Below are 23245 nucleotides of genomic sequence, written 5' to 3'. Positions count from 1 at the left end.
TAATAAAGCTTGGGAAGAAGAGCTCATCCAGAGCAGCCCAGTGGTTACTAGGGCTACCCTTTGATTCATTTTGACAAAATCCTGAATAAATGTTTCCCAGCATCAGGCGTAGCCAATGAGGCACCCTTCTGATGTTGTGGGCTACAAGTCCCATCATCCTCAGCCAGCATGGCCAATGGGGAGGCATGATGGGAGTTGGAGCCCTTCATCATCTGGAGGGCACCACATTAGCAACTTCCATCTCACATCCTTCCTCTCAGCTACCTGTTGACTGGAAAACTCCTGGGTTGCACTGACAATACCAGTTGGCAAAGGCCTCCATCATACGGTCGATCTTCTGTGCCTCCCCAGGCAACCGAAAGCTCCACAGGAACTGTCTGGGAATGAGAAACCAAATCATCAGAGTCTGCTAATTGGCATAAGGATGGGAGAGTCTTCCAATGAAACTGGTATCAATCCTGGAAATCTTGAATTCTCTTAACACATGGCTGGTTTGTTACTGAACTGAAGAAAGTATTAATATTCATTCCATTTGATCCTATTTGATTGGACTACATATCTTCCTACATAAAGTTGAAACTCTTGAGGGCCAGTTTACTAGAAGCCAACATGGAGTCTCTTTATGGAATTTTAATGAGAGATAATCTCATGGGATGCTGTATATGCATAATTCATGGGTTCTTTACATCCGAGGAAAGTGCATTTGACCACTACTTGCCACACAGCATGAATTACATAAACGTGGAATCGTCTTTTGTGCTGGAGCAGAATCTATGCAACTTGTTCTATGTCTCTTTGTATTTATCATCTTATTCAAATTCCACGTAACAAATGACTCAAAATGTAATTCATTCTTAATGACTATTTTCTTGAAAAGTTCTTGCTTTGGTTTTTAGGTGACAGCAAAGGGTATACAATAAGCTGATTGGCTGATTTTGGAGCAGGAAATTCATCATGTGTTAAGCAGCTCTAAGTCAATATTGTATCAGTTCCTTCTCCTCACTACTCCCTTCTCAGGAATTATGTCAAAACAACTCTGCTCCAAAATGTCTTCTCCACAAGCAAGACCCACCTTATGTTGACAAATAAGCATTTGGAGAAAAAATCGAAGTGCAAAAGGGAAGCTATCTCCTCCAACAAATTGTCACCAAGAGCAGATTCTCAGTCAGCTAGATAATCAGGTATTAGGGATCTGGGGAAACAGTAGATTTTCCAGTACCAGTTTTAGCTCATGGATGTGAAATGAAGTCACTCCCAGTTGGTTCAAAGAGCAACAGGAACCGGAATGTATAACTGTAGCTTCAACAAAGCCCTATTGGGGCATTCTGCATGAATTCGCAATAACAATCACATGGGGAGGAGAGGGAGTTCCCTGCCAAACCACGAGCCTCTGGTTCATCATCTTCTTCTTTGTTTCAGCTCTCCATGAGTTAAAGGGTGGCTGTATGAATTGAAAACCCGGACTTTCCAAGTTCAACTATTCTGGCTCAGCAGCACCTGGATTTCTTTCGTCCAAAAGGGTGTCTACCATGAAGTGTCAAGAAGCAGACACAGCACCTGTCCTCAAATCAGCATAGGATACTGCAGGCAGGAATGAGTGAAAATGCCCATTTCAGCTTCTCCCCGTCAATCTTTTTTCCAATCTTAAGTTTAGTTCTCCACATCTAAACATTAGTTTGCAGGCTGTTGTTTCTTTGTTTAAAAGTTTCCTCATGAAAATTCATCAGCATCTTAGGGCAAATTTTTCTGAATAGACACATTTTTGCATGAGATTCCCCCCCCAAAAAAAACCACACATTTTTGTACATTATTTTCACTCATATATGCAACTGCATGTGCACTTTACTCAAGTATATGCAATTTTGTACATCATGCTAAGCAGGAAAGCAGCACTGCAAAAGTCAGAGAAGTGCAAATCTTGAAGGAAGTATGCACATTGTTTCGGAAGTATGCACATTGTTTCAGTATGCACATTGTTTCGGAAATGGTACATTAGGTAAGTTCACATTTAAATACAAATGGAATTGAATTTCTCCATCTGTAGGTGTTTAATGCTTTTCTTAGAGCATACCTTAATGCTTGTACAAGGTTGAGATTGGCAAACTGGTGGCATTCTACAAAGGCCTGCAGAATTTGGAGGTTCAGTGGATCCCTGGTGGAAGAAAAATAACAGCGTGAGATGGGGAGAAAGCAAAAAGGAAGGTTATTCACCCCTAACTTGTTTATTCAGCATGTATTCTGATTTGCCTATGAGGAGGTTAGACTATGCCCAGTCTTTACTGAGTATTTGTTCTGATTTGTTTGCAGAGTGGTTATACCACAACGGACATTTATCCTGATTTGTGGGGTGTTAAGACATTTTCTCATTAACAATTTGTTCGTCCCACACTTTTCAAACATTTCCCCATCACTCAACTAAGTACAAAATATATATCAAGGATTTGTTGCACTGCCTCCAACAGTGGAAGGAGCACACAACCATCATGGCTAGCGGCTTGTTCTGAAGGCATATGAGGCTCAAGAAAGAACTACCATCTTAAAGTCCTTGGTAAAGATAAAGGTAAAAGGTAAAGTACCCCTGGACACATAAGACTATGGGGTGTGGTGTTCATCTCGCTTTCAGGCAGAGGGAGCCGGCGTTTGTCCACAGACAGCTTTCCAGGTCATGTGGCCAGCAGGACTAAACTGCTTCTGGCACAACAGAACACCCTGACGGAAACCACAGTGCACGGAAATGCCGTTTACCTTCCCGCCACAGTGGTGCTTATTTATCTACTTGCACTGGTGTGCTTTCAAACTGCTAGGTTGACAGGAGCTGGGACAGAGCAACGGGAGCTCACCCCATTGTGCGGATTTGAATTGCCAACCTTCTGATCGGCAAGCCCAAGAGGCTCAGTGGTTTAGACCACAGCGCCACTTGGAGAGAGTGACAGCCTGGGAACTGTCAGTACACTGCCTTTTATTTCAGAATGCAAGAAAGGTGGATATAAATATAAGAAAATAACATTTTTAAATAATGAAATATTGTGAAAATAATGAAATATTTCTCTACTTGAAATTGTCCCCCCCCCACTAATATTTATTTATTGTGGTGGGGGAAATGATTTCAGAGAAAGAAAGAGTATTCACCTTTCTCCCAAGTAATCTCCAATGGCTGTCTTGTTGAGGCCTTCCCCTTTGTAAAGGAATTTGGCAATTTCTTCCACATTTGATGACAGTATTTTGTGTTCAATCAGATACTGGATTCCCTGTTTGTGAAAAGCAGACTCGATTATCATGAAGGAGTCAATAATAGTAATAATACTCATTTATATACTGCTTATATGCAAAAATGTATACATTACCTGCCTGGCACCAGCTCTCTAAAATTCTCTATGCCCATGCAACACCCTTCTTGCACTTTCATTTTGTTAAATTCATTCAGCTGTTTCCGATTTGTCACGGTGTTTATACTCCTTACACTGGATACTTTATTGGAATTAAATATAGGTGCTGCGCTATATATATATATATATATATATATATATATATATATATATATATAGTGACTCTTACATGATGAAGGGAGGATGGTAATTTTGTTTTGGAAATCATTCTCTAGTCAAATACTGTAAACAGGTTCGGCCGGTTTGTAGTTGCAGCGCTTCAAAACCTGCAAAACCTATGTGATCAGCGATGCCAACAGGGCAAAAGAAAAGAGCCTCAGCCCTAATCAACATTCCTTATCTGCCTCCAGAATAATTTCAACCGTATTTAAGTGCCACAGTTATCAGAAGCATAACTGTAGCATAGAACATGCCCACTATTGGAATGGTCCATTTTGAAGTGCAGAAGCTCATCAGGACAGCTCCCTTATCCATGCCCAAAAGTAGAGTCCAAAAACTGAAGGTTTTGTGTTAATCCATTACAGACACAGAGCACAAAACCCAATTCATTAGGATAACACAAAACCCAATTTATTAGGATCAGCTGGCAGGCATACATTAGTATGCTGGCGTGGTTCCCTAACTTCCTCAAAGCTAATAGGTCGCAAACAACAGTCAAACTTGAAAGCCTCATTATTGCCTCATTCATTTTTAGGAGCAAGGAAGTCCCATTGTTTACTGTGGAGCTCCAGCAGTTAACATCACTGCTTCCAAAGGACTAGGGCTGCACTTCCTGACATTTCCCATCCACTACACCGGAAAAACACCTTTCCCCACTAGTGTATCTGCTGCTCTGCTGAGGCTTAAAAGATAAAGGGACCCCGGCTGGTAGGTCCAGTCGCAGACGACTCTGGGGTTGCGGCACTCATCTCGCTTTATTGGCCAAGGGAGCTGGTGTACAGCTTCCGGGTCATGTGGCCAGCATGACTAAGCCGCTTGCCGTCCTGCCGGAGTGGTACCTATTTATCTACTTGCACTTTGACATGCTTTCGAACTGCTAGGTGGGCAGGAGCAGGGACCGAGCAATGGGAGCTCACCCTGTCGCGGGGATTCGAACCGCCAACCTTCTGACCAGCAAGCCCTAGGCTCTGTGGTTTAGACTTAGCTACTGCTTAATTGTGGAGCTTCTGCTCCTGACTGCAGCACTGACAGTAAGAGGGGGAGTAATTAAGTTGGGAGTATTTTGAAAGAAACGGTTTGGCAGGAAGTGCAGTGAAGACTGGGTTCGGGCTGATAGACTGCACAGATGTAATTAGGCCAAAGAAAGAGAGATAAGAGCAGACACAACTTCAATTCTCTTCAGTCCAGTCAGGATGAGTTCTGGGCTTGGGCCTCATCGACTTTCCTTGCAGGTCTCTCTCTCTCGCTGGGGTAAAGGAGGGTTTGTTGTGGAAAGATGGCGCAAGACCAAGAGCTGAAAGATCTCCTGGTTAAGAGGGCTGCAAATACTTTTACTGTTGTTTGTGTTTTTCTTTCTAAAGCTCATGCTGCATTAACCACGTAGAGGAGGGAGACACTCCAGGTCACTTTTTACTGTTCCCATCTTCTTTTTAAGGTGACATTTATTTATTTGTTTGTTTGTTTGTTTGTTTGTTTGTTTGTTTGGGTTGCCTTTTTAGCCCACCTTTTTCTCACAACCCTGTGAGGTAGTGAAAGGACTAAGATGACCAGGGAGCTTAATGGCCAAGTGAGGATTTGAACCATGTTTCTTCCAGGTCCCAGTCTGGCTCTATAACCACTATACTACGCTGCCTCTCCATTTTTGGCTGTTGCAACATTGGTTGGGGTTGGACTATAAGGGAGGTGATAGTGCTCTGGGTGTCCTTAGAACATTTTCATTCAATTCCAGAGAGAAGAATTTAGGCTGGGGGTCATATATTCCTGGTGCAGAAGAATTCTTAGAATAGGTGTGCCTCTTGTTGCTGATTTTTCTGTCATTCCTAATTGTTCCTCTTCATTCTGCATTTCCTGGTTGCATCTCTATCAAGCGTTCATTCTGATTGGTTTGCAGGGAGGCCAGAGACCATTTGTCCCTGTGTGTTTTCCTATCACTTTCCTTATCGCAAATGACATTTTGATTATTTTGGAAGTGGGTTTATCGCACAAGAGCTCCAAATCGAGTTTAGCTACCCAACCTGGTGTGTGATCAAATCCCGCTTGAAACAGTGACAGTCTGTTCTGTCTCTGCCTCCCGACACCAACAGGAAGCCAGCACATCATGTCTCCTGGGGAGAATTGTGGGATTTCAATGGATCATTGCCACACTCCAACCAACCTTGACTGGTGCTGCACTGAATACCCAGGTGGGAAAAGCTGGGCAAGGTCAACCCACCTCCCAGGTCACCAGTTCCAGGTGTTTGAGATTTACACTGGATCAGCCACCTCACCCTCCATCAAATTGTGGATGAGAGTTGTTTTATTGTGGACTGAGCTGGCATTAAGCAACAAGCACAACCAGATGGAAAGGCAGGCCACAATGTATAGACGACATGGAGCTAGCCGGAGCAATGGTCTGACTCAGTGAAAGGGACTTCCTTTGTTCTTGGCCTCCACCTTTTCTGCTGTCAAGATTGTGACAGAATCCAAGTAGCCACAACATCTGAGAGCCATGATTGTGAGATGCCTTCTCTGTTGGTGTTGTCTCCTATTGAAAACTGTCTGCGTTGCCTTCATTACCATTTTCTGAAATGTCATATATCTTTTAGCTTAACTGCTGGCCTTCTATGAAGAAGTTAGGCTTAATTGAATATATATCCAAAAAGTTCTCAGAACACTTGGACATTTGCTTATGTGATTAAGAATCACATGGCAGTGAAGGGTGGGGCTGCATCCACTGAACTAAGGGCACTTTTGTGTCTCTACACATGAACCTGGATACTGTCTATCAAGACCACAGCAACATCGTAGGTGCATACAGCAATCTCCTCTCAACAAATGTGACTCCCTGCCCGCAAAATGCTTGTAGGCAGTAGGAGTTGAGGATGTGACCTTCCTTCCAGGTGATCGTAAAGTCACGTGAGAGGACATCTGAATATGATTTAGGAGTTGCACTGATGAGTCTTCTGCAGGCCTGTGCCTACTCTGTTCTTTAAAAACAAAAGCTTTACAACTTTAGGGACTAGAAACTTGCTTCTTTTTAAACGAAAACTCCGGATCTTGATTTTTACATATAATAGTCAATCTCCACTTATACAATACAAATACACATAGACCTGACCTGACCTTAGTAGGGTCCATGTTAAATTTCTTCCGTCCAACGCACATTTCTTTATCCCTCTGGACCAGCTTGCTGCAAAAACCAAGATGAGATTTGATTAAATATGGAACAGATTGAAGAAGAGCAGTCTATGACTTTTAGACTTTTCCTCCTGTGTGCTTGCTGGCTTCCCAGCAAAATAATCCAAATCTCCTCAACTCTGGCTTGGTTGGGAGATGCTCCACCATTTTGCCAATTTGTTTTGGCACTGAACCCATTTATGGCTCACCTTCCTCCAGCCTGAGCCAGACCGCAGGGTCAAATCAAACATGGTGTAGGATCATAGGTTACGGTAGCTTGGTGGGCATTTGTGTGTATGCTTTGGGAAGCAGCAACTTGAACTAGGGGAACCACCCATAGGGAAAGGGTTAGGCACCCTCCACTGTTTCTCTGCTCCCAGTTTTTTCCTCCTACAACAGCTTTTCATCCAAAGGTGGGGGGTGGGGGGAATCATCAGGTTACTGTTACATGTTTTCGCATGTGACATGTACTCTGGCCCATTCTGAACAATAATTAATACACATCACAGCATTGGCTACCCCCACCAAGGTTACAATGTGCAGCTTTTAATACACATCACAGCATTGGCTACCCCCACCAAGGTTAAAATGTGCAGCTTTTAATACACATCACAGCATTGGCTACCCCCACCAAGGTTAAAATGTGCAGCTTTTAATACACATCACAGCATTGGCTACCCCCACCAAGGTTACAATGTGCAGCTTTTAATACACATCACAGCATTGGCTACCCCCACCAAGGTTACAATGTGCAGCTTTTAATACACATCACATCATTGGCTACCCCCACCAAGGTTAAAATGTGCAGCTTTTAATACACATCACAGCATTGGCTACCCCCACCAAGGTTAAAATGTGCCTCTTTTAATACACATCACAGCATTGGCTACCCCCACCAAGGTTACAATGTGCCTCTTTTAATACACATCACAGCATTGGCTACCCCCACCAAGGTTAAAATGTGCAGCTTTTAATACACATCACAGCATTGGCTACCCCCACCAAGGTTACAATGTGCCTCTTTTAATACACATCACAGCATTGGCTACCCCCACCAAGGTTAAAATGTGCAGCTTTTAATACACATCACAGCATTGGCTACCCCCACCAAGGTTACAATGTGCAGCTTTTAATACACATCACAGCATTGGCTACCCCCACCAAGGTTACAATGTGCAGCTTTTAATACACATCACATCATTGGCTACCCCCACCAAGGTTAAAATGTGCAGCTTTTAATACACATCACAGCATTGGCTACCCCCACCAAGGTTACATTGTGCCTCTTTTAATACACATCACAGCATTGGCTACCCCCACCAAGGTTAAAATGTGCAGCTTTTAATACACATCACATCATTGGCTACCCCCACCAAGGTTAAAATGTGCAGCTTTTAATACACATCACATCATTGGCTACCCCCACCAAGGTTAAAATGTGCAGCTTTTAATACACATCACAGCATTGGCTACCCCCACCAAGGTTACAATGTGCAGCTTTTAATACACATCACAGCATTGGCTACCTCCACTAAGGTTACAATGTGCAGCTTTTCAGCAGGGCCAATGTATTAAAATGCACCTTTGAATGGGCCATCCCTTTGAATGGACAGCCTCCCCATTCACCCAACAACAACAACAACAACAACAACAACTATTATTTATGTGCCACCCATCTTACTGTGGACTCAGCTGTAAGCTGCAAATGTTTTCCTTGTGGAAAATTCAATGTATTTTTTTTAAAGCACTTTTTTTTAAAAAGCATTTTCATAATGGTTTTTATATGTGTGTAGATTCCACCTGGGTTGCCCCAGCCAGTCTTGACAGCTCCCAGCAAAAAATAGTAAAAGCACAATACAACATCACACAATAAAAACATCCCTGAAGAGGGATGCCTTCAGATGTCTTTTAAAATGTATTTCCCTTAAGATGGGCCATTCAAGAGTCCATCCACTCAAGCTCTGGCATTTTACTGAGACTTGGAGTCGTGGCATTTCAACCTCATTGACTTGGGTGTAAATGAGCGGCACCTAACCCTGCAAGGGTCTGCTAACCATGTTCTGCTCTAAAGGGTTCTTCAACCCTGGGCTCCCAAATGTTGTTGGACTACAGTTCCCATAAACCTCAGCCACTTGGACCAGAGAAGGTGGGAGGTGTGGTACAACAACACCTGGGGACCCAGTGCTGAAGAGCATTGTTCTAAAGACTGGTGTGTATATCACTTTTATTGTTTGCCCCATGCAAGAGGGCATAGTATCTCAAATTAGGCTATCCAAGAGATTGCTATGAATATTGGGGATATATAGATTCATTTTAATGCCTTTGCACTCCTTTTTAGAATTCTTGTTGTAGCATCTTGGGTGTTCCTGAACCTGGTTAGACACTTTCAGTGTAAATCATCTATATTTTTGTATATACTGTACACATTCTTCTATGCCAACTTTCATAATAGTATATGTTTAAAACATGGGATAGATTTATTCTCATGGGATAGATGTTTTCTTTAGTCTCATGCTTTTTGTTTATTTTCTTGAACGCAGCCCCCTTTTTGCTTTGTTTTTAGTTGGCAATTTTTCTGGCAGTGCCACAACTACACTTATAGCACATTCTTAGACTCAGAGACATACGGTGTTGATCACAAATTCAGAGGAAGCCTAGCTGATCAGCTGCTAAAGATACTATCATTGATATTTTTTTGTTTATGCTGTAACGGAGTAAAAATTATATGAAATGCTTTTTCAGAGTGATACACAGTTCAAAGCAGTTCAGGCTCATAGCCTAAAATGCAGTGGGAGTCAAAAGTAGGGGGCTCAACCCTGATTTAGAAGTTAGGTATCTTGTTTTAGAAATTAAAGAAAATCTGTTTATTGGGAGATGCTGGGAAATAAACATGGTTCACAGATCATCGCCTGGAATGTTGGTGAAATGAATACACCATGGTTAAATAATGTTTAACTCGGTTCCTTTCTTTGCTACCTGCAATACATGAGGCCATCATTATTTTTTTCAAATATAGAGACATTTGTACAGTAGATTAGGTTCTCTTTCAGAAGAACACTAAGAGAGAGCATCATAACCTGGTATTCAGACAACAAGGGTTTAGTTATCAGCTAACCAGGAAATATAGGGTCTCCCGTAAAGCTATAAACACTTAACTTGGTCGTGACCACCACTCCCATCATCCCTGATCATTGATCATGCTGTCTAAGGCTTATGGGAGCTGGAGTCCTCCACACCTAGAGAGCCAGAGGTTTCCCATCCCTCCTCTATGTGGAGCACCCCTGGCTCCTCACCTTGTTTGTGCTTGCTGGAAACGATCTATCTCTTCAAACACTTCTGCAATCTCATCTTTTAGCCTCTATAAATGAGAGAGAGAAAGAGAGGATGAGGGGAGGGGTGAGAGAAGAAAGAACAGTACAGTACACAGAATAGTTATTCACTGCAGAAGTCTGACGTGTGAAAAGGAAGTAAAGACCAGATACGCTTGGTTACTAAAATAGACGTGGGGCTTGTTCCAGTCACTTCGCTCCCATCTGAAGGGAACCCATACCGCTGGTTTGTTTTTAAAGTCAGCTGTCGATCAAGTGGCCAAAACATTTAGTAGTTTCACCAGAAATTGTTTGCTGTGGATTCAGCCCTAGTAACTGCTGTACAATCTTTATCCTTGAGGCAGTCATAAGGGGGAAGTTGCTGCGGTTATTCCCATTTTACAGATGAATAACATCTGCAGAGGGAGATTGAGACCACATTCACACCATACTTTTTAAGCACTTGTAGCTTCAGCCAAAGAATTCTGGGAGCTATAGTTTGTTGTGGGTGCTGAGAGTTGTTCGAAGACCCCCTATTCCCTTCACAGAGCTACAATTTCCAGAGCTCCCTGTACGGTGATGACTGACGGTTAAACTATTTTTTTGTCCCTTTGGAGTAGCATTGTTTCTATGGGGTTTTGTCCTTCCAGGCTATGGCTTATATTTTTTTTTTTATTCTTCATTTTCTTTCTTTTTGTTATGTTTGCACCTTTTTTGGTAGCAGATCAATAATATATTTTAATAATATATATTAAGATACATTGCGAGCCAGAGACTGAATAGAGATGGTTGGTCGCAAGTCTTCTACAACAAGGCTGGGACTCTTTCCCTGGGGCTACATCCATGATTTATGATGAATGCATTTTGTGTGTTTTGGGAGGGAAGGTGTGGCCTTGGCCTTGGGGGAAGGGCCTTAGCCAGGGCCAGCCCAAGACATTTTGGCACCTGAGGCGAACCACCAAATGCTGCCCCCACTCTGGCCAGAGAAGAAGGGGTGAGTGAAGGAACAAAGAGGGAAGAAAGATCTACATTGGAATCCGCTGCCCCTGTGGATCCTGCCACCTGAGGTGGTTGCTTCACTTGACCTCATGGGTGGGCCTGCCCTGGCCATAGCTCAGTGGCAGAACCCATGCTTTACATGCAAAAGATTCAATCTCCAGCATCTTCGGGTACAGTTGGAAAAAACTCATGTCTAAAATGCTAGAGGGTCACTGCCAATCAGCATCAACAATAATGAGCTACACGGACCAATGGTGGTCTGTCTTAGAATAAGGCAGCTTCTTGTGTTTGGACCCTTCCCAGCAATAGTCATAATTCTGGCAATGCTGCAGCCACTGCCAACCTGAAGACAATCTTGGACTACATTTCATATCATCCCATTCCATTCGCCATGCAGGCTGGGGCTGATGGGAGTTGTAGTCTAACAACATCTGGAAGGCAACAGGTTGAGGAAGACTTGGACTAACTGCCCTTGGGGTGGTGCCCACCTGGATGTCTGCCAGCAGCTCTTCCTTGTGCTTTTTGATGGACTGTAGCTCAGCTTCCTCGGTTTCATTTAAATCCGATGTGCCTGAAAGAGAAATAATCTTTTTTTACTCCCACCCAAATTGCTCTGAATGACAAGGATATGATCCAGAAGAGAACATGGCCATTTTTTGACCTGCACATTTTGAAGCTGCTCGTCTTCTGAACAACTCAGCATACAAGGTTCTCCTTGGAAACACACAAACTCAGTTTGTCCTCATAACTTCTCTTTGGGGTAGGATCAGAAATTGGCCCAAGACCATTGAGTGAGCTTCGCGGCTTAGTGGGGATTTGAACCACTCCTTCTCTGATACTGACATCTAGACCACCTACATTTTCTCAGAGCTGGCCCTTCAGGTGTTGTTCCCACAAATTGTTCCTTAAAGTCAGCTGAGCTTAAAAGCGGTTGGGGGACTTGAAAATGCCCTGCGTTCTTAAACTATGGAGTTTGCTACACAAGATAGTGCGATGGTCATGAACTTGGATAGCTATAAAAGGGGAATTAGACCAATCCACGGAGTATCAGGCAATCAGTAGCTACAAACCATGATGGCAATATCCCTACCAGTATCAGAGGTGGTTAATGGGGAACACAAGTGGGAAGAATGTATGGTGCTCATGTCCGGCTTGTAGACATCCCACAGGTATCCTGCTTGGTAACTGAGAAAACAGCATGCTGGACTAGTTGGGTCTTTGGTTTGATCCAGCAGGGCCCATGTTGTGCTTTTATGAGGCAAATACAAGCCAAAGAGACTGAAAACACACATAGGGATTGTTGCCCTAAAATTCTTCCCATATCCCTCTCTCCAAACTCCTAGAAGTATCGCTCCCAAAATATTACCAAGTCCATAATTTCATTCCAAAGCATCCTGGAGTGGGAAGAATCCAAATCATAAATATTTTGTTGAAATGTAATTAACAAACAATTACAAATTCACACCCAGTGCAAAAACATTCCAGATCCTAACATTTACATTAGATCTTTGGTGGAAATACCCCTTGAGTGGGCTTGCATACCCTCCCATTTTTAAGGAGCAGTGGTGGCACGCAGGGCCGGCGCGTCCATTTAGGTGAACTAGGCAATTGCTTAGGGCGCCAAAATGGAGGGGGCGCTGGCCAGGCTTGGGCGGGACGGGCTAGCCAGCCCCGCCTCATCCATTGGGGCTGGTGGCGCGGTGCGCCAGGGCGCCCCCCGGAGCACCCCCACGAGCCCACCGGCATACCGGGTGCCCCCTCCCCAACCTGCCCCCACGGGCGGGTGGGCGGGCGGGTGTTCGCGCACCAGCAGCACATCCGCTGCCGCCCATGCTGCTCCCAGGCGGGCTGTGAGCCGGCCGCCCAGCCCCATCTTCGAGCGCAGCAAGCAAGGGGAGCCATGCGGCCCCGGCAGCGGCCTCCCCCTGCCCCCATGGGCGGCCAGGTGCTTGCACCGCCCGCACTCTCCCCCGGATGCCCCAGACACATGGGGGCACCGGAAGGATCGCCGCGCCACGGCGGCAGATGTGCCTGAGACGGCTCTGGGGCTAGCAGCAGCTTCTCCGCTGTAGTGGAGAGGTGCTGCTTGTCCCCTACACCACCCCCTGGCTCCCACTAAAGCAGGCTTTGGCGGGGGGGCGGCGGGACGGGCAAGCAGCAGCTCTCCGCTACAGCGGAGAAACTGCTGCTTGCCTCTCCACCACCCCCACCTCCCGCTAAAGCAGGCTTTGGCGGGGGGGGGGCGCCAGAATGTGGTCCGCCTAGGGCGCAAGAAGCCCTAGTGCCAGTCCTGGGTGGCAGCTAAGGTGACTGGTGGCAGAGGAGGCCTTGCTATTTATCAACCAGTGGATACACGTAGATGTTACTCTGGGTTGTACTTAGTTCCTCTTTTATTCTTAGGAAACTGGGTGGGTGATGTCAGAGATGAGAAAACCACAGAATGATTCACTACAGACCAAAAAGAAGCAGAAGTAGCGGTCTGGGGGCCAGCAGCTCCATAGTTAAATAAAGATTACTCAGAGCACTCAGCAAGATTCTGACAATAAATGGGAAGCTGTTGTGGTAGCTGAAAATAAATGTCAGCAGCATCAAGATTCTCCTTCTCTGAAGTCTGCTGCGTTTGTGAAAATGGAACTGGATATTCAGACTGGACTTTGAATTCAACAGTTTTCAGAAATCACAATATTTATTTTCCTTGTGAGAATCAGGACTAGCCGTACCATTAGACAGACTGAGGTACCCCTCTTTTCAGATAACAGATTTGGGGGTAACTGTTAAGCTGCAGCAAATGCTAACTTCTTTAGATGATGATAGCAAAAATAAAAAATAAAAAATAGTATTATCAAAGGACTCATCCAGGCAACCTATTTATTGAGCCTTTATCCTGACTTGCTTGCACAAAGCTTATGTAAAAGTATTGTCTCCAGACTTTAATGACCATTTATTCCAATTTGTTTGCAGGATGGTTATGTGAGTTACTGTGGGTTGGGTATGCATCTTCCCTTTAGTCCAGGCATGTCCAACAGGTAGATCATGATCTACTGGTAGATCACTGGACGTCTGCGGTAGATCACTGGTAGATCATTGGCTCCTCCCAAAGAAGCTGAACAACTCTGGCTCCCCTAAAAAAAGCTCAACATTATACCTCCTCCCTGAAAAAACTCGACAACTTTGACCCGAACCCCCCCCCCAATGGGCCTTCCTCCTTCCTAAAAAAGCTCAAGAAAAGGGGGTAGATCACTGCCAGTTTTTAACTCTGTGAGTAGATCGCAGTTTCTTGGGAGTTGGCCACCCCTGCTTTAGTCTTTTGTTCATCCCTTGCTTTTCAGTGCTGTCACTTTTCAAACAGCCAAAAGCCCACTTCTGTCTTAAAGTGGATTTGTTGCACTAGGGCAACAGAGCCCTTTAATTCTGCAAAACCTGATGTCCTGGTGTCCTCTTGAATCCCTCTGCAAAGTAATGCAAGTCTGGAGGCATCCAATATCATGATACATTTTAAACCATGTTGGAGCCCTCTGTTCATTTTATTTTTCAAGCTATACTAGCTTTGATGACACTGAAAACATACTTCACATGTTGTACCTAACAGGAACCAGTATTTTGTTTTAAGATGTAGGGCTGTTCTTGGAAATGGGGAACAGTCATTGCTTCTTTATTCCGCAATCCTAGAGGTGTAATCTGATACCTGCAATACCTGGCAGGGACATATTCACCTTGCAAACCCCATATTGGAACTGACCTCATGGCTACAACATCCAGCCTGATTTTTGTACTTTTTTGTAATATTATCTTTCCTCCTTCTCCGGTTTCAGGTAACACCCTGCCTGCTGAAGAATTCTGGAGAGCCTGAAAGCTCACCTCAGTTTTGTGATATTTTGGTTGTTCCTAACAAAGGTTTATGCCCAGCCTTGCATTTTTGAGGGTTTTCCCCCCCTTATGGACTGACTTTGGGTCTTTATGCTTTTCACACATTGTGGTGGAATCTACACACATACAAAGACCGTTCTGAAAATGAGAGTGGTTTTTTAAAAAAATACATTGAATTTTCCATAAGGCTCACCATTGCCACCTAGTGTCACATTGTACATTGCACTTGAAACACACTTAAAACATTTTATTTGCAGCTGTATAGCTGAGTCCTGTGTTTTCTTTCCAAACATAACCACTGCTATACCACCAGTCTGTGGTAAACCATTCTTTTATTTTTATCTTATTTTCTCATGTCTGGACAAAAAAGGGAAGTCCCACCCATTTTGTCCTGGAAACTCTTTATCTATGCTACAGTGCACATGTAATACTATTGCTAAATATATGGTCAGAAAAGGGGTAACAATGACCTAGATTTTGAGGTGTAGAGGTAGGAACGAGGAGCCTAGCCATGCATGTCCCTTAGTACAGTGGTACCTTGGGTTACATACACTTCAGGTTACATACGCTTCAGGTTACATACTCCGCTAACCCAGAAATAACGTTTCAGGTTAAGAACTTTGCTTCAGGATAAGAACAGAAATTGTGCTTCGGCAGCGCAGCGGCAGCGGGAGGTCCCATTAGCTAAAGTGGTCCTTCAGGTTAAGAACAGTTTCAAGTTAAGAACGTACCTCCGGAACGAATTAAGTACGTAACCAGAGCTACCACTGTATGTGGGTTTGACCCACTCAAGTAAGGTCCCACCCTCATACATTCCTGGTTATTACCATTCGACTGTGCACAGTCTCCACTTTAACTAACACCACTTGTCACATTGTAGTGTGATAAACGTAAGCTGAGTTTCAGTTGTGCTCCAGGGGTGAGGCCATTGCATTAACTTTGCACTGCTGGGATGGACAGGAACGATGCATATAGCTATCAGAAGTTCTTCATAGAGACCTTGAAGGATACAGCAGCTCTGTGTGGTTAACCCATCACCTGGAGGCAAGCAGCACTTCCTCAAAGTTAGATGCTCATCCTCAGATGAGCAAGGTGAATAATGAGAGCCAACAAGCTTTCTCCAACCTGGTGCCTTCCAGAAGGAATCCAGCTTCCATCATCCCTGACCATGGGCCATGCATTGTGAAGGGTACCAGGTTAGGGGTTAGAGTATTAAACTAGAACTAGGAAGAGTTTAAATCCCCCCTTATGTGTGAAATTCACTGCATGACCTTGGGCTAGTCACTATCTTTCAGATAAAAGGACCTCACAGGGCTGTTGTGAGGATAATATGAGGGGCTTATGCAGTGTTACTTTTCTAGGAAAAGAGGTGCCAGAACTCACCTGCACTAAATACCGGTATTTTGTACAGCCTGATCCTATATTTGTTTGCTCAGCTTTTAGTCCCACATATTCAGTGGGGCTTACTTCTTAAAAAGAGGGCATAGGATGCAAAATCCCACTGATTTCAATGGCACAGAGCCCCCACACTTGCTAGGCAGAACAGAAGATTCATTCCTAGCGTACAATCCAGGTTAAATGTGCACAAGTCCAAATGAAAGCAAAAGGGGGATTTCAGTGATTAAATGGATGCCGGGGTCTTGTTAATTGCAAAAAGACTTCAGAAGTAAGTCCTACTGAGTTCAGTGGGGTTCAGGTCCAGTGGTGAGTGGGTGTAGGATTGTTGTCCCAAACATTATTCTAGGACAGAGGTGGGGAACTACGGCCTTCCAGTTGTTGTCAAACTACAACTCCCATCTTCCTTGACAACTGCCAATGTTGGCTGAAGCTGATGGGAGTCCAAAAACATATGGAGGACCACAGGTTTCCTGTTACTACTGCTATAAGTGCTTAACTTGGAACTGCCATCATCCCTGACCATGGATTCCTCACTCCTGTTCTAGGGCACAAGGGAAGCTATCCATGGAACTGGCAAAGCCAAAATTGTACCTGCCTCTGGATTCTAGCTCTGAAATAGAAATGTAAAGAGCATAGGGAGCTGCCTTCTACTAAGTCCACCTGGCTCAATGTTGTCTGCACCAACTGGAAGCATTTCAGAGAAGAATGATCCAGCAGACTAGTAAAGCACCTGATAGCAGGGGAAAGAGGCAGCAGTGTAGATGGTTAAAATTGGATAAATAGAAGATGGAACATTGCACCAGTACCTTGATGTGCCCAAGGTGGTGGGATTTTCCACAGCCAATGTGAGAAGAAACATTTAAGAAGATGGCTGTGGCTGAGTATTTTTCCACCTTTCGAAATCTCCCATGCGTTTTGTCAAAAGTGCCCTTGGACACAGAACGTGCCCGGATGGGTTCTTTCAACTTCCTACTTCAGAGATATTCTTTCTGCAAATTCCTCTTTGAGAGGCGTTCTGCAGAGCCGTCTGCTCAGTGAGGGTAAGTGGCATGTTTCTGAAGATATCCAGAGCACCAAGCTTTTCACAGATGGCATTTTGATCTGAGGAGACCAGAACCAGAGGCTGTAGGAAGCTCTGGAAACATTCAAAGTCATGGGGCTGAAATTAAATAAGAGTTCTCAAATGAGAGCCCAAGAGATAGCAATTAAAAGATCAAGATAACCAAGCTGCTCCTAGGAGGCCTGAGGCTTGTTCCAGCGGATGAAGGCGTTCCAGGATTCTTTGAACTGGTGAACTTCCGAAGGAAATTGATTCCAAATACAGCAGCTCAAGGTTGCTACGCAGAGGCTGCAATCCTGTACAGCAGGGTAGAAACCCCATAGATCTCCAGTTGTGGTCAAACTGTGCCTTCCATCAACCCTGGGGAGGTGGATTGAGACACTTCAAGCAGCAGCAGTGCTGGGTAGGGGTCCAGGTTGGCACTAGCCAAGGAAGTTGCACATCAACAGTTAGCACCCAGACAACAGACTGAGCAGGCTGACACACAGGTCACTCAATCACAGTCCTCCTCACTATGGTGGGATGTATTGTATTTCTATTTAAATCATAACACTTGTTTCTAAATTTGTAGCTATATACATATTAGCACATGCACGTTCTATGCAAATCTGCATCCACTTTTGGCACAACTTCTGCCCTGGGGGTAGACTATCTCAACTGGTCCACCATCCTTGTGGAGAAAGTGTGATTTGACCATTTAAAACAAGTTAATAAAAATTCTCCACCCTCCTGAGACCTCAGTCTTCCTGCCCAGTTGAAAATAAACACATATTTTCCATTTAACCACCATGGTTAGCAGCTGTTGAGATACATCTTATTCGTGAAGTCACCTAACTCCCTTTTAAAGCCTTGGAAGCTAGTAGTCACCATAATTCCTGGCAATGAATTGCATAAATTAATTAGGTGTTGCATGTAGAACTACCTTTGTTTTTTTAATCTATCCTGAATCAACTAGCAATCAATCTCACCGAGAGACTCTGAGTTCAGTGTTATGAATGAGGATGAATAAAGTTGCAATACTAAATACACTTACCTTGCAGTAAATCCCATTGGATTCGTTGGAATTTACCTCTGGGTAAACATGCCTAGGACCAGTGGCAGAGCTTCATGCTCTGGCACCGGGGGAGGAGAGCAGGCAGGGGCGAGGCTGGCACGTGTTGTGGGAGCGGGGCATGCCACCTGCGAGGGCAGGGTGCCCAGCGCTGATAGGGTGACAGCCGCGATGGAACCCCACTGGGATCACGATGCCAGGGGCACTGCGCTCCCCCTGCCCCCTCTTCCTCCTCCAGTGCCTAGGACTGCACTGCTAACCCCTCCTTTTCCACTCTCTCTGCACTTCTGTAGCTGGCAGTTTTCTAAATGGTTCTGGACACCAACTGTTTACACAAACATCCTCTTGATTTCCTGCTCTGAGTCACCTGATTTAATTACCGTATTTTAATGGGATTGTTTTATTGAATATTTTAATTACGGTTGTTTATATCTTAATGGGATTCTTTTATTGTGTATTTTAATTATGGTGCATTATTAATTATAATGTGTTCTAACCATGTTGCATGATTGGGTTTTTTTCCTGTTTTTAAAAACTCCTTAGAAGCCTGTTTTGATAGTAAGTGGCACATAAATAATGAACCATCACCACAACCACTGGAACAATGCAATATGCTTTAACCTTACCCCAATCAGGGTGTCCGAATTAGGGGGAGCAGATGTGAAAGTAGGCAGGTTTCTTGCACCTTTAATAGTTGTGTAGATGGACCCACCAGGTCTATACTTGTAAAGTGGCATCATACCACTTTAAACTTCTTCCCCCAAAGAATCCTGGGGATTGTCGCTTGCTAAGGATGCTGAGAGCTGCCAGGAGACCTCTTTCCCCCTCACAGAGCTGCAATTCCCAGAGTTCCCTTTGAAAGAGAGATTGATAGTTGAACCATGTGGAAAGGCACAGGTGCATTAGTCTAGCTAAGTTTAATGTGTCCCTTTTCATTTAATGATGATACTTTGGAAGGCAACTTATGGACCTAGATCTTGGTCAGATAGCGGATAAAGTGACAATTTTTAAAAATCAAATTTCTTATAACAAAATCCAGAGGGGGAGAGGAGAGAGAAGGAGTCGGAGGAGTCTCCCAGAGATTAATCTTCCTTGAAAAACAAGACTTGGCTTCCCACTCTTTTAGTTGGGAACCAATAATTGGCCAGTTCCCGATTTCCTCTTCTAACGTGGAGCTTCCAAGGGTCTTCTTAGATTTGGAGGGAAGTGAGTGGCAGCTTTTCTGTTACCCAGACTAAGACAGAATCCCATTTGGAAGCCACCATGACTCCCCTATGTACAGCCAAAGAGAATATGGGGCCTTGGGAGGGGAAGGATCACACTTGGCCTACTTCCACAAGGAGACAAATCTCCCGCCATCCATCTAGCTGTGGTTAGCTATAGATGCTTTGGGATAGCTGGGAAGAGGGGAAAGTAGGCACATGTTCCTTGCTCATTTTTCAGAAGGCCCTGAGGATTTTGTCATAGACCCTTGTCTTGGTGAACGTCCTCCACTTCCAACATTCCAGCCCATTAGGATACAATTTATTTGTGATATGTGATAACAAAGGCAGATGTCAACTGTCTGCCTGGTCCAAGCCCAAGAGATGGGAATCCAAAACAGAAGCCTAGCTAAATGTTTATGTATATGAATTGTAGAAATAAATTTTGTATTTTGAGAAAGCACCTTTCCAAAACTCTGACAGGTGAAGGCTAGTCCATTAGGGCAAATAGGGTGCTGCCCCACCAACCATGATCTGCCCTCATGCCAACTGCTAGTCAAAGGGATGGTACTTCCTGTCAGTATTCTCCTCCTTAGGCCTCAGTGTTGCCTTAGTAGGGGGAAGGATGGAGCACAAAACTATAATTAGTTGGCTCTTGCTGTCATCGGCTTTGGCTCCACCTACTCGCGCTCCCAAACCTTCCAACTTTTCCCAGTGCAAAACTGAGACACGTGTATACTGGGACACAGTCCCGTGCGAGTCACTTGACCCGCACCTCACTGTTGCCCTCAAAAAGAGTTTGTTTTGGGCTGAGATCTCATGTGCCCCTGAAAAAGCTCTTTTGGGTGGGAGTAAGAACACAGCACAAGAGAGCAGCACCCAAAATGGCCGCTGAGATTATGGACTCCCTCCTTCTGCCCTACTAGGCCCAATGGGCACCAGGCACCTCAGTGCCTAAGAGTTGCCACAGTGTGAAGACCCACGTGGGTTTATTTCCCTTGCCTACGCCTCACAAGAGGTTGTTGTTTGTGTTCCACCCAAAGTGACACAAATTCCTCATTGCTCAAGCCGCTCCCGTAAAACTTAATAGTCTTCAAGAAAAAAAAACTTAAAATAAATCAACAGTCAATAAAAATAATGTCACAAAATCTAAATAACGACATGCTCTAAGCATTTGTCACCTGGGTAGAAGTAAAAGCCCACCTACGTGTCTTTGAAACAATGATAAGGTACAGCTGACATATGCCGAAGAGCTGGGTTCACAATGGAGAGGCTTTGAGCCCTCTGGAGAGAGTTCAGAGATGGTGACTGAGGTGGGTTGCCACCAACCCAGTGGCTTCCTTCACCCTCACCACTGCCCCATTCCGCCTCTCTGGGCCCTGGCAACTTGTGGGGCTGCCACAGCTGGGAGAGATGCAGAGTATCCACTCAGCTTACATGCCACAATTGCAGAAAGTTTTCAAGTAAAATACTTAATAGCAAAGCAAAGAGGATGCCCAACACATTCGGTTGGATCCAATACTACTCAGAACAGATCCATTGAAATTAATGAACATGAGAAACTTAGGTCTATTATTTTCAATAGGTCTACTCCTGAGTTGGACTAACTTTTTTTGTAAACTGTTTTGAGGATTTTTTTTTCTTTCAGTCAGGGGGTATACATTTTAATAAATCAATAGATACAATCCAGCAGGTCTATGGTGAGTAGGGATTGAGGGGAAATTTTATTCAATATTCATTTAAAACCTAATCTATCAAATCTGCATTTCTGAAACAACACATGAACCATAGATTAGATACACTAAAATTAATGGACCTAACATAACCATGTTAATTTATTTCAATGGGTCTACTCTGAGTAACCCTTACTTGAATACCACCCTTCATTTTCAGCCTTCAGCAAACCCTTTCTGCCCTATACACTTGACTGTTCCAAATTTTCCTATTGTTTCTCAGATATAATGGAGGATACAATGGAGAATGCAATGGAGGTCGCAAAACCACCCCTCCCTGAAAAACTAACCTGATCACCACTTTCAGTGTTTTTCTTCCACTGCCCCAGGAAAATCCTGCAGGCTCCTCTGCTTGCCCAGTTTGGATCGCCCCTTCTTCCAATCTTTCCCCTTAACCTAACGTACTTCTCTAGGTCATTTGGCACACATCCTTTCCCTTCATCCCCAAGGTGCCAGGTCTGCTCAACCCAATCTGAAAGTTATGCAGAAAGGTCAGCAAACTGGGGAAGCTCATCCACAATCTGAGCCGGAATATGTAGGTGTACAGTGGTATCTCTAGTTATGAACTTAATTCATTCCGGAGGTCCGTTCTTAACCTGAAACTGTTCTTAACTAGAGGTGTGCTTTTGCTAATGGGGCCTCTTGCTGCTGCGCCGGCGGCGGCACACGATTTCTGTTCTCATCCTGGGGCAAAGTTCTCAACTAAAGGTAACTCTTCCAGGTTAGTGGAGTTTGTAACCTGAAGCAATTGTAACCTGAGGCGTTTGCAACACGAGGTACCACTGTACTTGTAAGCACACTTCAAAGAATATGAAAGCTTTCCTCTGGATGGCATTAAAAAAAGTACAGGGTGAAATCTGGCTGTTTCCCAACAACATCTATGTGGACCAATAACACTGGAATGCTGAGATATAGGAGAAGGTGGACACCCCTCCTATTCCACATCCAGAAACCAAGGAAACTGGTGGTGCTTGAATCTGGAGTCAACACTGGCATCATCCACTGCACCTCCACAGGCTAGTTTAGGGGCACACCAGGCTGGCTGTGCGGCACAGGTAGCTCTGTTGTCCAGCGCCCTTGCTGCCACTCCCAGCCTCCCAGCATCCACTGCCTGAAGCAGCCACCTCCTTCTCCCTAATGGTCGAGCCAGCCCTGGTATCCCTCCATTCACACTTAGCCGCAAAGCATCAAATGCAGAAAGGATACAGGAGCCAGACCTCCTTCAGTCACAGGTGGCTTTGGGAGGATGGAAGTAAAAGAAATAAATCCTTCAGACCAGACTGGCAAACCTTAACATCTTGCCCAAGAGATCCCTGTTGTCTCATTTCTTTTCAATAATTGGTTTAGGCTGGCGATGATCCTATGAGGCGGACCCTTCTGGGTCCCCACAGCATGTGTAACTTGGAGGCACAATAAAGACATGACCCCCGTTTTCTAAAGAGTTGACTTACTGGTGGGATGTGCATCCATTCTGAAGCCGGGCTGAGAAGACAATCCTTCCAACGCTGGTACAGCTGTGTGGGTTTCTCTTCCCTTTGTGCTTCTTCAGAATTAAAGTGACTTCAGAGGAACAGTAACTAAAATGTAGGGAGCAGCTCAGGAGGACTGCACTCATCTGTGACTCCTCCCCCTTTCTTTCTCTCTGGTTCCTCCTCCTTGTGGGTTCGGATTGACAGAGGAAGCCATGTGGTCCTGGTTCAGAAACGAGTGCAAATGCTCTTTGGTTGTTTCCTGAAAGAAAAGCCACAGTATTGCTGTCACGAGCAGCCGTTCCGTTCTTGCTGAAAAGGCTCTTGAACTGCAGATGTGCAGCAATGCAAGGTGTTTACAGACAAAATGACAGCCCTGCTGAGGAAAATGGGATTTTGTGGCCTGAGCTGTCATGCAGTCTAGGACTGAGCAGTTCTGCGATGGCTGTTTTACCCT

General features: G+C 44.6%; 1 protein-coding gene across 1 annotated transcript in view; it reads right to left on the bottom strand.

The window, feature by feature from the left end:
• The window catches only part of CYTH4 (cytohesin 4), a 39294-nt gene extending 16402 nt beyond the window's left edge, over positions 1-22892 (bottom strand). Inside the window, exons 1-7 of the mRNA XM_033163102.1 lie at positions 22771-22892; positions 11497-11579; positions 9995-10059; positions 6648-6714; positions 3130-3248; positions 2072-2152; positions 265-377 (exon numbers count right to left, since the gene is read on the bottom strand). Coding sequence (XP_033018993.1) covers positions 265-377; positions 2072-2152; positions 3130-3248; positions 6648-6714; positions 9995-10059; positions 11497-11579; positions 22771-22789 — 547 coding nt within the window. The 5' untranslated portion in view covers positions 22790-22892. The remainder of the gene's footprint in view (positions 1-264; positions 378-2071; positions 2153-3129; positions 3249-6647; positions 6715-9994; positions 10060-11496; positions 11580-22770) is intronic.
• Between the last annotated feature and the right edge of the window lie 353 nt (positions 22893-23245).

Source organism: Lacerta agilis, chromosome 10 (genome assembly GCF_009819535.1).
Source record: "Lacerta agilis isolate rLacAgi1 chromosome 10, rLacAgi1.pri, whole genome shotgun sequence".
Lineage (NCBI taxonomy): Eukaryota > Metazoa > Chordata > Lepidosauria > Squamata > Lacertidae > Lacerta > Lacerta agilis.
This window is presented reverse-complemented; position numbering and strand designations above follow the sequence as displayed.